Source organism: Lacerta agilis, chromosome 1 (genome assembly GCF_009819535.1).
Source record: "Lacerta agilis isolate rLacAgi1 chromosome 1, rLacAgi1.pri, whole genome shotgun sequence".
NCBI lineage: Eukaryota > Metazoa > Chordata > Lepidosauria > Squamata > Lacertidae > Lacerta > Lacerta agilis.
The window spans coordinates 98,027,228-98,042,320 of NC_046312.1; the positions used below are offsets into that span (position 1 = coordinate 98,027,228).

At 42.4% G+C, this 15,093-nt stretch overlaps 1 protein-coding gene across 4 annotated transcripts in view; it reads right to left on the reverse strand.

Annotated features, from left to right (window-relative positions):
- The window catches only part of GTDC1 (glycosyltransferase like domain containing 1), a 202,353-nt gene that overhangs the window by 21,617 nt on the left and 165,643 nt on the right, over positions 1–15,093 (reverse strand). For all 4 annotated transcript variants that reach the window (XM_033164331.1, XM_033164322.1, XM_033164313.1 and 1 more), the window contains one exon: positions 5,023–5,132. In XM_033164331.1, the coding sequence (XP_033020222.1) occupies positions 5,023–5,132 (110 nt within the window). The remainder of the gene's footprint in view (positions 1–5,022; positions 5,133–15,093) is intronic.

The window sequence follows — 15,093 nt, forward strand, 5'->3', positions numbered from 1 at the left end:
GAAAACACCATAAGTATTCCCATTTGTAGATACATTTATCACACAGACCATTCTGCGTACAGAGCCCCACGATGGCTGCAGGTACTTCTGCAAATATGCAAGGTAAACAGGTTTCCATGTTGGAAACTGTATATATCTGTAATTTTCAACCATACAGTTAAGGGTTGCATTCCCATACATCTTCTTTCCCAAACTTCTGAGCACCTGGAAAGGGTATAATGTTGGTCTTCATCCTATAAATGACCCTCCCCAACCACACACAATGTGGCAAGCATTGAAGCAGCAACTAGGAGCATTTTGGTTCTCTGCATCAATCCCCAACCTCTTAAGTAAGGGACACAAGAATTGTCTTATAATGGAGTCAAATAGCTGGTCCATCTTGCTCAGTATTCTATACTGGCTGGGCAATAATTTACCATAATGGCGAGGTCCAAAGAATCCACTACACTTTGAAACAGAGCTGAACAGGAAATGGGAGATGAAAAGCCATGCAGAAAATGCTGGTGGAATGTACCTACCGTATTTTTCGCGCACTGGACCATAGGGCGCACCTCGTTTTTAGAGGAGGAAACAAGAAAAAAAATATTTTTCTGGTTTTCCTCCTCTAAAAGCCCTGTTTGTGGTTTTTTGTTTTTTTTTGAGGATCAGCTAAAAGTTTTGCAGCTTTTTTGCAAAGGAAAAGCCCTGGGTTTTTTGAGGATCAGCTAAAAGTTTTGCAGCTTTTTTTGCGAAGGGGGAAAAGCAAAGCTCCTTTTGCAAAGGGGGAAAAGCAAAAAGGAAAAGTCCCATTTTTATGGGGTTCAACTCACATTTCTGCAGCTTCTAAATGAAAGGGAGCCTTTTCTACAGTTTCCAGACAGATAATCTAATCAGCCAGTCACATGTAGCTGGGGAAACAAACAACCTCCCTCTGCAGCACATTCAACAATGGAGGCCTGGGCAAGGGGACGGGGCTGAAAGGGAGAGGACTCTTATCTCTCTCCCGATCTCTTGCTAATCAGCTGCTGCGGGGTCCTTTCAACACCTCCTTTTCTCTTTGTAAAAAAAAAAAGCCATGATCCTCTTTTGGCCCCTGGGCAATTCAGCTCCAGGGACCACCATTTGCTCCATAAGATGCACAGATATTTCCCCTTACTTTTCAGGAGGAAAAAAAATGTGTCTTATGGAGCAAAAATACGGTATCTATAGCTCCTGCTATAAAAGAGAATGGTGGGATGTGCACATCAGAAACAGCCTTTTAGCTTTTACGAAGTCTGGCTGTCTGCACTGACCAGAGTTTCAGACAGGAATCTTTCTCAGCCCTACCTGGAGGTGCCAGAGATGGAACATGACACCTTCTGCATACGATGCATAGGTTCTGTCACTGACCTGCCTCTCTACCTTGTCTATATCTGCGCTTTATGGACCAGTAAAGGAGATCTGCACATGGAGGCAGATGTCTTCATTGGATTTGGAGCTGGAGGATAAGGCAGATGTGAATCAGGATACAACTGCTGTCCATCCTCACCGCATTGCTTCAACATGCTGTGTGTTTTTAGCCATGCATCCTCACACGTCCTCAGTCCACATTCTGGCACAACTAAACATGTACAGTATACCAATGTGTGACTATGGGCCAGATCGAGGCATTGGTGTCTTCTGAAATCTGTAGGAATCTTCCAATCAAAACTGGGCATAGTATTCGCACTTATGAGCACCTAGAGAACTCCGTGGCTACAAAGATGCATTTTTCACTAAGCAGATTAATATGTTACAAGTCCCTTGCTGCAATAAACAAATGGTTAGAACATTAAACTGGACTAATTTAACGATATTGTAAATATAACAGGCTCTTACTTGCGGTTTAAAAGTTGGGATAGACTTTCAAGAAAGCAGCAATCTTTTACTTGTTGAATCAAAGCTTTACTATCTCACGTATTATAATACTTGAACCTAAATTGTTTGTTTGTTTTGCCACAAAGCCAAGAAAGTCTCCCACCATTCTGACCAGCTATGGGCAACAGACCACCGGTGCTTAACAACTCTTCTAATTATGGTCTTGTTAAAGAGAAAAAACTGGTTACAGTGATATCTATATTTGGCAGAATTCAAATGGATGCACTGAGATCCCTAGGCTATGTAGCATCACTTCATACAATACTTTTTTGTACTTGCATGATCACCCAAGAACAAAATCATGTAATAAGGTTCTCAGCTGAACAGCACAAGTGTATGGGCATAGCCACTTGGCTCTTTAAAATTTATGTGAACTGGGACCTGAGTCACATTTTATTTACTTATCCCTAACCCGTGGCAAGCAGCAACAGGGCTTGATGGAGCCCACATGCACAGTCTCACTGCTTGCACCAGACAGGATAAAAAGTTGAGGGCCAGGTTAAAAATGCCCCTTTGACTGTGCCAGTTTTCAGGCTGGTGCAGTGAAAAGGCCTGTTGTTACCATGTGATGGTGGTAGGGATGACTTAGGATCCACTGAATCCTGTATAGATCCACCCCACCCCCCAAAATGCCCCATTTTGGAGGTTTCCACTAGCTGCCACCACCTTTCTATCATTTGGGTGAGTGCACTGGGTGCTTCTTATCTATGGAGCTCCCAAATGGTGGAAGGCAGGACACATCCACCTTGTGCAACCCCCGTCCAGATAAGGAAATACCGTATTTTTCGCTCCATAGGGCGACCGGACCATAGGGCGCATCTCGTTTTTAGAGGAGGAAACAAGAAATTTTTTTTTTTCTGGTTTTCCTCCTCTAAAAGCCCTGTTTTTTTTGAGGATCAGCTAAAAGTTTTGCAGCTTTTTTGCAAAGGGAGAAAAGCAAAGCTCCTTTTGCAAAGGGGGAAAAGCAAAGAGGAAAAGGCCCATTTTTTATGGGGTTCAACTCACATTTTTGCAGCTTCTGAAGGAAGGGAGCCTTTTCTACAGTTTCCAGACAGATAATCTAATCAGCCAGTCACATGTAGCTGGGGAAACAAACAACCTCCCTCTGCAGCACATTCAACAATGGAGGCCTGGGCAAGGGGACGGGGCTGAAAGGGAGAGGACTCTTATCTCTCTCCCGATCTCTTGCTGATCAGCTGCTGAGCGGGGTCCTTTCAGCACCCCCTTTTCTCTTTGTAAAATAAAAAGCACTATCTGCTTTTGGCCCCTGGGCAATTCAGTTCCAGGGACCACCATTCGCTCCATAAGACGCACAGATATTTCCCCTTAATTTTTAGGAGGAAAAAAGTGCATCTTATGGAGCAAAAAAATACGGTAAGGGAGTTGGATTGCCTCTGTTATTATTTATATAGCTCCTCTACACCTAGAGTTTTCTAGGTGACTCACCAATTTTGAAGAAACTACAGTCCTACCTTGGTTTTCTAAGAGCTTAGTTCCCGAATGTTTTGGCTCCTGAACGTCACAAAACCGGAAGTGACTGTCCCGGTTTGTGAAGTATTTTTGGAAGCTGACGTCCAACAGGGCTTCCAATTGGCTGCAGAAGCTTCCTGCAGCCAATCGGAAGCCCTGCGATTTGGTTTTCGAACGTTTTGGAAGTGAACGAACTTTCAAAATGGATTCTGTTCGACTTCCAAGGTATGACTGTAGTACCTAAAAACAGATACACAAGTTTTTTAAAAAAAAAATGTTTTTGATCTCCAAAGACAGCTACTATGGTGTTCTAACACTTCTAGGTTTGTGTACTGGATCACGCCCGCCCGCCCAATGTGTGTTACTTTCCTTTTTTTGTGTAGATGACCAATTCAATAAATACAGTGGTACCTCGGGTTACAAACACTTCGGGGTACAGACTCCACTAACCTGGAAGTAGTACCTGGGTTAAGAACTTTACCTCAGGATGAGAAAAGAAATCGTGCGCTGGCAGCACAGCGGCAGCAGGAGGCCCCATTAGCTAAAGTGGTACCTCAGGTTAAGAATAGTTTCAGGTTAAGAACGGACCTCCAGAACGAATTGAGTTCGTAACCAGATGGTACCACTGTAAACATGTGGAGAATGACCACATAGAAAGTTTTACTATTATATGATATTAGGCTGCTGTCTAGATCCATGTTCTGAAACGAGAACCAATTTTCTGCTACATCAGATTGAAATGGAATCGCTCTTCCTGGTATCTCTTTGGTACATGTACATCTGCTGCTTTAAAAAAAAAAGAGCAACAACACCACACACACATAACACACACACACACACACACACACACACGGGAGGCTAAAGGCAGGGCAGAGGCAAAAATTACACAGCAAATGAAAGAGATCAAAAGAGAAAGATCCCAGTCCTTATCAAGATGGCTGATAGCACCATAGGTTGGCTATGAAATTTGTCTATGTATGCAAAAGCACCTGATAATGACTATACTGGGGTTCCAGAACCATGACTCAACAAGCCAACTACACTGCAATTTCATATGCCTGTATGGAACAAATTTTATATGTACTCAGAAGTACCGTATTTTTCCATGTATAAGACTACCTTTTTCTGAATATTTTTTGTGTGATAAATTGAGGGTCGTCTTATACATGGGTTAATATGCTAAGTAAGCGAGGGGTGGTGCTGCGGCGGTAGCAGGGAAATGTCGGAGTGGAGGCTGCTTACCCACTCTTCCCAGCTTAGGAAGAGTATTTGGTGAGTGCCAGTATGTGGTGTATTACGGCACCAGTTCCATCAGCCAGAGCGGGGGATCGTAGAAAAGCTCAGCGAACTTACAAAAGAAGCTCAACAACTGTTGAGGGCTCCCAAAAATAGGGGTCATCTTATACATCGGGTCGTGTTGTACACAGAAAAATACAGTACAGTAAGTCCCATTGAGTTCACTGGCATTTCCTCACAGTTAAAGCAGTATACAGGATGCAGTTACTAGCAGCTCTCAACAAAAAACAATTGCTGGCAACTTTTCTATACATACATATTTAATTTACCACTGTGCTGCAAGTTCTCACTTTTACCCAACTGCTCGCTTTCAGGAAAGTACATTACAGAATTGCCTGTTGTGATATCTATAAATGTAGAGATTGAAAAATAAATAAATACCTGGAACATCGGTGAAGGTCTCTCCAAGGACAGAAACATGAAAACTGAGGCCCATCTCTTTCATTTTCAGCAGCACTTGAAAGAAACTTTCGGGATCCTTATCGTGTTCCCTTGAAGTAAAACAAAGTGCACCTTGACTTTTGGATTGTTTATTTATAGAGAACATTGCATTTTATCAGAACAACATTTGCACTGCATTCCAGGTCTATTGCAGAATGTCAGACTTCAAGATGCTTTCAGGCTGCAATTTTAATCACCCTTACCAGGAAGAAAGCTTCTCTGAAATTTGTGAGACATACTTCCAAGTAAAGTTGTTTATAAGCACTCCCCCCCCCTTGTTATGGAGATAAACTCCCTTTGGGATATTTTAGCTTGGGGGGGGGAGGAGCATTTGTTAAACTTTCCTCCTAACCAGCTCACAGTATAATGCAATGACAAGTCATGTCAGAGGAAAGCCTTTGCAGAAATTTCAACAGGTATGTGATTTTTGAAGATGACCAAAAGCAAGAGCTTTCATGGAGAGTGGAACACACTTACACTAGGCTTCACCCTGACTGGGCCTCTACTGTTTGCCTATGAGACTGCTGGCACACAGAGCAGTCAATGATAGCTCTGCCACCTTTGTATGCTGGAGCTATGCCATGCTTATCTTGCATACGGTTCAACTTCAGAATCATTGCGAAGAAACAAGTTATGAATTGGCTCTGAAAATGCTTCTGCCCTGGACCAGGACGTGGTTTTAGCGTAAAGTCATTGCAACAGATTTCCACAGATGCCTAATAATTTGCATCTTCAGGAAACTCACTTTTTAAATGACCACGAAGTAAGGACAAGCTTTGATACAGTGAATAGTTAGGTTGCTTATTATATTGTTTGACCAGTGAAAACAAACTGCAAAAACTGTGAAATAGCCTTATACGGCCATTGTAGAGGGATAACATGGCTGTCAATGCTTAGGACTGAGCTTTAGTACTTTACTAAAGCTCGCACCCTAAGCATTGCAGCTATGTTATCCCTCTACAATGGCTACAGTTCTATTATATCAACTAAGTCCCATCGAACTCGGTGGGATTTGTTTCCAAGCAAGTGTGCATAGGATCAGGCTGCATAGTTCTTTAACTCCAGCAGACTAATGCTTTGTGATTTTGCTGGCAGTATACCTTTTTACACATTCCAACACAAGCATTTTTAAGGTGGATTAGTAATTAAGACTGGGCCTTAGAAAGCCAATATTCTTCTATTATACTAGAAAGAAATTGCTTACAATTGTGTGCACATACCAAATGTGACTGATTCCTGATAGCTCAAATGGCAGAAGAGAAACTGGGAAAGAAAGACTGGGTGGCATAGTTCAAATGATAATATTACAAGGAATTTAAGTTTACATTGGTACCTCTTTTCTGCAACATTCCCTTCGTCTCACTCAGCCCCCCACCAGCCCCCTACACTGCCTCCATTTCTGGTTTAGCACTAAACCATAAATCAACTGTGTGGGAAGGTGCCATCTAGACAAAACCTAAACATGTTGAAAATGAACATCATTTCCTACAATCTGGCTACTTACATTAATAGTACAATGAGCTATTACCCGTTTGAAGGTATATTTTGCCTTTTGATCTAACTGCTCTGTTTTAAATCACTGTTCTTCGCCCAGAAGTAAACCAGATGCCCTTCAAGCGTTTTTTTTGTTTTGTTTAGAAACTTCTACCATATTTATTCTCAAGTTATAGGAAACATGACAGTCTAGTGGTAGGACTGGTGCATTGCCCCCCATAGGCTAATTATGAAGAATGAATATGCCGGTTTATCTCATAATAACTATCAGAAGTATTAATAATTATATCACTTGAGAAATCTCATGCTAAATGGCATCTGTATCTCTGCATGTGTTAATTTCCAAGTCAGTCAATATTTTTGGTTATCTGATGTCAAACAAAGATCTCCTAATTAAACATTACTTTCCCAGGTTTTCAAATCAGAAGCTGTAAGGTCTAAAGAATGGGATTGCTATAAAAAATATGTACAGAATTAGCATTAACAAGTTGTACATCTTCCAGCTTGTGTGTGTGTTTCCAGTAATAAAAAGGAATACCTTGTGATATGCTTTGCAACTGTACACCCTGAAGATTCAGTAGGATTGTAATGAGAGAAAAGCAGACACAAGTACTGATATTTCAACAACTTTTTACACTGCCAAGAGAAAAGACTAAAATCACAACAATATATTTGTATTTATAGAGGCTGTTCCCTGATGTAAAATTCCGGGAAGCCAAATCCAGTGTCGCTTCAGGCACCGAGAGCTTTTGTAGAGTTTTGCAAAGTAGTGATTAAGAGCATGGGGTGTGAGACAAGATGCCTCCAGCACAAAACACACCACAGACACCCTTGCAAGCAGCCTCCAAACAAGGGATGAGGAACCTGTGGCCCTCCAGATGTTATTGGACGGCAACTATCATCTTCTCTGACCACTGGCAATAGGGCTGACAGCAACTGATGTCCAACATCATCGGGAAGGCCACAGGTTTTCCATCCCTGCTCAGGGCCAATACAGAGCCAATAATAATGACTGTATTAACGGGCAATTGTAAGGATTCCTGAGGTAACATATTTGCAGTACTTTGGTCAAAGTGATACAGAAATGTCAAGTACAGTCATACTTTGGAAGTCGAATGGAATCTGTTCTGGAAGTCCGTTCGACTTCCCAAAAATTCGGAAACCAAAGCACGGCTTCTGATTGGCTGCAGGAAGCTCCTGCTGCCAATAGGAAGATGCAGAAGCCCCGTCGGACGTTCGACTTCCAAAAATAGTTCACAAACCGGAATAGTCACTTCCAGGTTTGTGGAGTTTGAGAGCCAAAACGTTTGAGAACTAAGCTGTTTGAAAACTAGGGTATGACTATATCATCATCATAAGGTGATAAAAGACATCTATGGTTCAGGACTTTGATTTGGAAATATCTCAAAAAGGAGCAGTTGCTTCAGTTTGGGGGCACTTATTTTATGAAGCAAGGTGATGAAGTGCAAGCTATTGCAGAAAAAGAGACAAAAAATGTAGTCAGGTGTAAGGACGTTCAGTGGTTGCTCATGAGTAAAGCGCCAGACGCCGAACTTCTAAAACTAAGTTCTTTATTGTGCACAGCTATATACAGTGGAGCAAAAGATCAAACGTCCATCTCATCCCTCCGCAGAGTCCAGGAATGACCCCTTCCTGTTCTTTGTCCAGCAAAAGAGGCGCGGGATTCTGAACCCCCGCCTCCCCCTTCCGGTCTGCGCCCTCGGAGCGTGGGAACCTGACCCCGTTCCCCACTTTCCCTTTGGCATTGAGGTTCTGCGAGCCTGTCAGAGCCCCTGCACAGCCTTCCTGCCTCCGGCTCCCCCTCCCCCCTGGAGGAATGGGAGCTTCCGGCAGAGGAGGGGGAGGACGAGCTGGTTCCCTATACTACAAACGCTCCCGCGATCCCGCCAATTGCGAGGAGGGGGGTTTCCTGACATCAGGTTTCAGATATTTTACAAAAAGCCAGAAGAGGAGGGAAGGGGAAAAGCCGATTTTAAAAATTGTACCTATACTATAAAAGTACACACAGTTCTATGACACCACAGAGACAAACACGTAACAAACTTTCTTCCATCTGATTTTATTTTATTTTTTTGTGAGGGAGGAAAAAGAACACATTTCAATAAAGGTGCAAAAAGAAGCAGTGATGATTAAAATATAACCAAGTAGATCTATGTAGGGTGTTGTACAATTAGGGCAAGTTGTGCAAGCTCAGAACTAGGTAAGGCAGCCTAGAAAAGCCATGTTGTTCCTTTCCTCGGAGGTTACTAAGAAGAAGAAGAAGAAATGAAGGAGACTCTGCCGGGACTGCCTTAACTATAATGAATCAGGTCTTAGAATAGGAGCCCATTCCTTCTGACTAGAAGGACCCTGCAAAACAAGTGGTTCTGCATGTCCGGTTGTTGAAAAACCAAGATAACTTGACACCAAGGAAATGTGAAGACAATTTCAAAAACATAAAAGGAGTACTCAGAACAGGATGAGAAATGCACCAAGGCCACTACACTGTGTCCTATATATCTCCTTGCAAGTTCAGGAAGAGTTGCTGCAGTGTTCAGAAACCAGGAGGGATGTTTCCCTGGACGACTGATTGATTGATCCTTTATGGAGCAATGCTATCCTCTTTTGGAGAGTGGCTTGGTGGCCACAAGACATTGCAGACCTCCCTTTTTGTGGCCAGAGAGGGGGATTCACAGTGGGCCCCAATGTGGCTGCAGAAAGCCCAGCTGCTGTTGCAAACCTGATCTCTTGGTTCTGAGAGTGGTGGGGGCCAAAGTGGGGCAATCCAGACTATAAGGGCAGGGGGACTTTAGATACACCATATTCAAGGTCCTCTCAGTCTCAAGACATGCCTCCAGGGGAGAAAAATTATGCTGCCCTTGGAAACCAGAGTACCGTAGTTCTTTTTTGTCTCATTGGAACCAATTGCTAGGGAACAGGCAGGGAAAACAAACCTGGTGGAAAGAAGGGGACAGAGATAAACCCCCCTCACATTCTGCTTGGGCCAGTGCAAGTCTAGCAGGGCTCAGAAAATAATCATCCCTCCACCACAAACTCTCCACTTGTTCTCTCTCGGAAGACAAATTTGTACGAATTCAAATATAGACGCAGTTGAGAAATTTACAGCCCAATCCTAACCATATTTATTAGAAAGTAAGACCCATGCGTTTCAGGGATTTACTCCTAAGTGCACGTCGGACTGTAGCCTTTGTAATCGGGGGGGGGGGGGAAGCATTTCCCCACCCTCGCTTTTCACTAAATGAAGTCTCTTAGGGTACATCATGATACAATATAATTTCATACATAACTGACACGCGTGCAAATCTCTAAAGGTATTGTGTATGTTGAAAGGGTTATAAATAAGCTGAGCTAAAAGCAATATTAAAAAGGTCAATCTTAATCTTCTTAAAACATTTAACAAAGGAGCTTTCTAGTATTTCACTGGTACAGAAAATTCAAAATGGGGAGGTGGCAGGGGGAAGAGGCAGGCTTAATAATGTTTTTCAAATATGTAGCGCCTAACCAATGCACCTTTCTCAGTATCAGTAAATAAAACAAGAAAACCACCCTTTCAGGTAGAGGCATATTGGTCTTCGGCTAATAAGGTAAACAGTATTCAAACATACCTGCAGCTCATAAGAGCCGGGGGTGGGGGGGTGGGGGTGGGGAGAGGCCTAATCTTTTCACTCATCACATAACCAGAGTTTGCTCAATTCCAAAGGTATCAAAGGTAGGAGAGAAGCAAATCCTGCTTCCTACTCTAAAGTTAAATAACAGAGTTTATTATATAATTTGTGAAAACCATTTATGATCTCCTGAACAGAAATAACAGTATTGTGTACAGAGTAGCTGACATGGCCAAGTATCCAGTTACCGACATGGGACAGCCAATCAACGTAGATTAAAAGACTGTAGCTGCCATGGTCGATCGTCAACCAAAATAATTCGTTCTTATTTTAAAAACACACAACGGTACAGCTCTTATGGGCAGTGTGCACCTGTATATGTATATTTGCATGCATGTGTATGTAAAAGCCCTGTCTGTGGAGTCCCTGCTCCAAGTGCCCTCTTTATTACACTGAGGCAACAAATGGAGGGAGCCTTTTGTATTGCTATGCCCTAACTCCATAAAAATGCATGAAAGGCACCAATGTCAAAAGCCTTTTGGCAGTAGCAGAAAATATTCCCATGTGCCCAGCCATTTAATGGCTCTTCCTGTTGTACCCCAGCTTCAGTTGCTTCAGCAGGGGGAGCAGGGATGTCAGCGCCTTTTCCTGACCTACAAGTGGAGTAGAGTGCCTACGTGGAGGCTGAGGAGGGCTTTGGGAGCCAAGAGGGGAGGAACTCAGGTAAATGGCAGGTACTGATCAACAGCCTTTGTTGCCTGAACCAGGTGTTGCTTTCACAGGTGAGAGCAGAACCACCCACCCCAAAACAGCACACGCTTGCAATCCCAACATTCCTGCAAAGCGAGTAAGTCTTGCAAGTGAGAACATCATTTAAAAGCTTGGCAGGCAAGGCACAGAAACCGCTGGGACATTTTCGTTGCTTCTGCCCAGTTCTGAACATCTTGCCTGATTTCTGAACCCCTGAATCGTGACTCTTGAACTCTGTGTCTGCTGCTGTACCATTAGTTGCTTGAATAAAGATCTATTTCTTAAATGCACATAAGAGCCTCACTCTGTGTGTGTTGGGCACGAGGCAGGTTTTTAATTTTTTTTAGCAGGTACATGAAGGAAGGATCAAATTCTAATATTTTCTGGTGAGAATGCTAATGTGAACAGCACAAGAGAAGAAGCCATTATCTACCAAGAAAATCTATTAAGAACGAAAAGGGACATGGCATGTATGGTGGTATCCAAGAACACACCAACACTAAGTAAAATCAATTACTAAGCCCAGTTAATTCAATTCTGCACAGTGTTATTTCCAGCTAATACTTCCAGCTGAAGTTAAGGTATAAATATGCAGTTATCTGTTTATAAAGCTCTTTTTTTTTTCTATGCTGGTGTATTCACAATATTCCTTTTCCTTTAAAAATTATTACATTGCTGTCAGCTCTCTACAGTTCTTCACAGTTTACATCAGTTGGAGTTGGCTAGTTGAAAGGATACCTGTTTTGTTCCATTCAATAATTCCAGTATATTAGGAAAATTTCTCCCCATGAATATTCCTGAGTTTAACAACATTCTCAGCATTAATATCTACAAGGAGCATTAGAACCACATCTTCTGCTGTGATCACACAGAGTGTATGTGAAATAAAGGAGGAGAGATGTTAGCAAAGGCTAACATAGCATTTAAGATACTGTGACAGCCACCACCCAAACACCTGGGTCCTATGCTGCCTGGAGAAGGGAGACCAGGCCACAACAGAGTATACCCGTCTCCAGTACCTTTGTAGCAAAAACAAACCAAAATTGGATGAACACAATCCTCTAGCCCTAACATACAACTGTCCCTAAGCTTATCAGGCTTTTAAGCAGGATTCCTGACACACAGGTAGGCTTTTAAGCCTTTCTCCTAAGCTCCTCAAAACTTCCAAACCACTTGGAAGCCCCTTGATCTACCCATCATCTGGTTGTCTGTTTTCATGGACATCTCTTGACAACAACAGCAACAACAACAACAACAACCTCCTTCTCTTGGGATATCAAGCGTGTTGTATCCAGCAGTGGCTACACATTTGTGCAAGGTGTGGAATTCAGGGTTCTGCAATTCCCTGCAACACACATACTGGGATAAGCTTTACAGAGGTAAATGAAGCTACAGTGGGAAGATATTGGCTGTGGTATATCACAGTGGTAGTGATACTGAAAGGCACAAATCAGCTGCTCTGCACTGTGCTAGTAGAAGTACTCAATGAAACTTAAAACTCAAGGAGCACAGGATTAATTGATAATGATAAAACATTAAAAGGCCTCAGAAAATAAAATGTTTGTCAGCTGCCAATAAGACAATAACCTGGGTGTCAGGCAAGCTACCCCCAGGAGGGCATTCCACAGTGGGGTACTGTCACTGGAAAGGTCCTTTCACTAGTAGCCACTCAACACTGGGTAGGGGCATCCAGAGAAGGACCTGTAAATAAGATCTCAAAGTTGGGGTAGATACATGTCTTGGTCCCAAGCCATTAGTGGCCTCCAGGGTCCATACCAGCACTTCGGATTGGACCTAGAAATGGACTAGAAGCTAGTAGAGATGACAAAGCATTTGTGTTATGCTTATGTATTTTCCACTGGCTGCAATGTGCTTATGTTGTGCACATCTTTCTGTCTGAGGCAAAAGGATGACAGCTGCAAACAGGATTCTTTTGTGGAGGTGCAGTGACACAAACTTGGATTCCATTTTGTATAGTATTTGCCTAATACTCCAGATGTAAGTAATAATCGAGAGACACCCAATGTGGTGCCCCCTCAGATGATTTTGGATTCCAATTCCCTTTGGTCCCAGCATGCATGGTCAATGGTAAAGGTTAAAGGGAACTGTAGTCTGAAAAACTCTGGAGAGCACTTCATTGGTTACCTCTGTAATAATTATAATGGGAGTCGCATGGTGTAAAGAAGAGAGATGGAAGCAACGAATAAGATAGAGATGAGAGGGCAAGAATATGAGAGCAATGTATTATGGAAGGGTTTTAGGCAATGCACGTATATATACAATTGTAGGGAACATCTGTATACTACTTGCCAAGACCACATGGAAGAGTAAACTGGTACTTCCTGAGGTTCAAAGAAGGTCATTCATGATTTGTGGCTAACTTACACCATAGGAATTTTCAGGAAAAAAATATATAAGTAGAATCATAAAATTGTAGAGTTGGAAGGTATCCTGAGGGTCATCTTGTCCAACCCCCTGCAGTACAGGAATATGCAGTTGTTCCATACGGTAAAGTTGTGTATCTAAGAAAGGCAAGTTGTCAAAAGAATGATACACCTGGCTTCAGGAACAAGCTAACTACGCTCAGTTTCAGTATATAAGCTCACATTGTAGCTTCAGAAACAGTCCTACAGCTGGTGGAGGAGGGGGGCAGAGAAGAGAGATGAAGGGGAAGCAAAGTGTGACACAGACACTGGGGTCCCTGTAAAGAAAAAGAGGCCCTCATATGCACTAGAAAAACCTTTCAAATTGATAGTCATTGTAGCAAGCTGAACAGGTTTCTTGAGGTAGATATGCCATGTTGAAGTTTATGCTAGGCCTTTTCAGTTTCTTGAGAGTAGATCTTCTTGCAAAGACTCACATAGTCTGACACTGAAGAGTAGAATGGGGAAGCAGCAAAAAAACTAATGCTATTCTAGGCGGTATCAACAGAAGTATAGTGTCCAGATCAAAGGAAGTAATAGTACCGCTCTATTCCATCTTGGACAGACCACACCTGGAGTACTGTGTCCAGTTCTGGGTTGCACAATTTAATAAGGATGCAGAGGAGGGTGACCAAGATGATCAAGGGTCTGGAAATCAAGCCTTATAAGGAACGGCTGAAAGAGTTGGGTATGTTTAGCCTGGTAAAGAGGAGACAACAAGAAAATATGATAGCCATCTTCAAATATCTAAAGGGCTGTATCTAAAGATCTACCAGAGGGTAGGACCTGAACCAATGGCTTCAAGAAAGGAGATTCTGTCTAAACACCAATAAGAACTTTCTGACAGTAAAAGCTGTTTGACAGTGGAACAGACGCCCTCAGCAGGTGGTGAACTCTTTTTATTGGATGTTTTTAAGCACAGGTTGGATGGCCATCTGTCATGTATCCTTTAGCTGAGATTCCTCCATTGCAGGGGATTGGACTAGATGAACCCTTAGGGTCCCTTCCAACTCTACAATTCTATGAAATCTGAAATATAGTATCTTAAGAGTAAAACATAAAAAGGAAAGGGTATCTTGACTAAGCAAATAAATCTCCACAGGGTCAATTTGTGATGTTCCAAACAGATATGGCTGCAATAAGAGGAACCTTCTTATTTTCTTAGAACACAATCTTTGTCCACACATAGATCAAGAGTGCCCTATTTCTCCAGTACCTCTTGGTGGGCATAAATAGGCAGGGCAATGTGCCAGGGAAGTCCAGGGACTGGAAGGCCTGTACACATAAATTCTATATCCCCAATCCAGTCTCCCCTCTCTGCTTAGTTAAGTTACACAAATCCTGAACAAATCTATGGAGAAAGAGTGCTCTTCCAAGTCATATGGGGATCACTCTGCATGCAATCAGTTTCAACTTTTAAGAATGAATGAGGGAGGCATATCTCAGTTTCTGAATACCTAAGACTGTTGGTCTTAAGAAGATACACGATGGGGGGAAACCAAAAGTTTTTGAGGAGACAATGGTATAATATAAAGAATATGAGAATATAATTCTTTTTGAGCCTCTTAAATTCTTCTGTGTCAGAACAGAAAAATGCTGAAAACACAGTAAATAAAAGGAGAGCTTCACTAAATCATTTGCGACTTATAAAAGTTAAAACGCCTGCTCAGTGATCTCAATAAAACTTGTGGCAAATATATCTAATATTTCCAGAAACC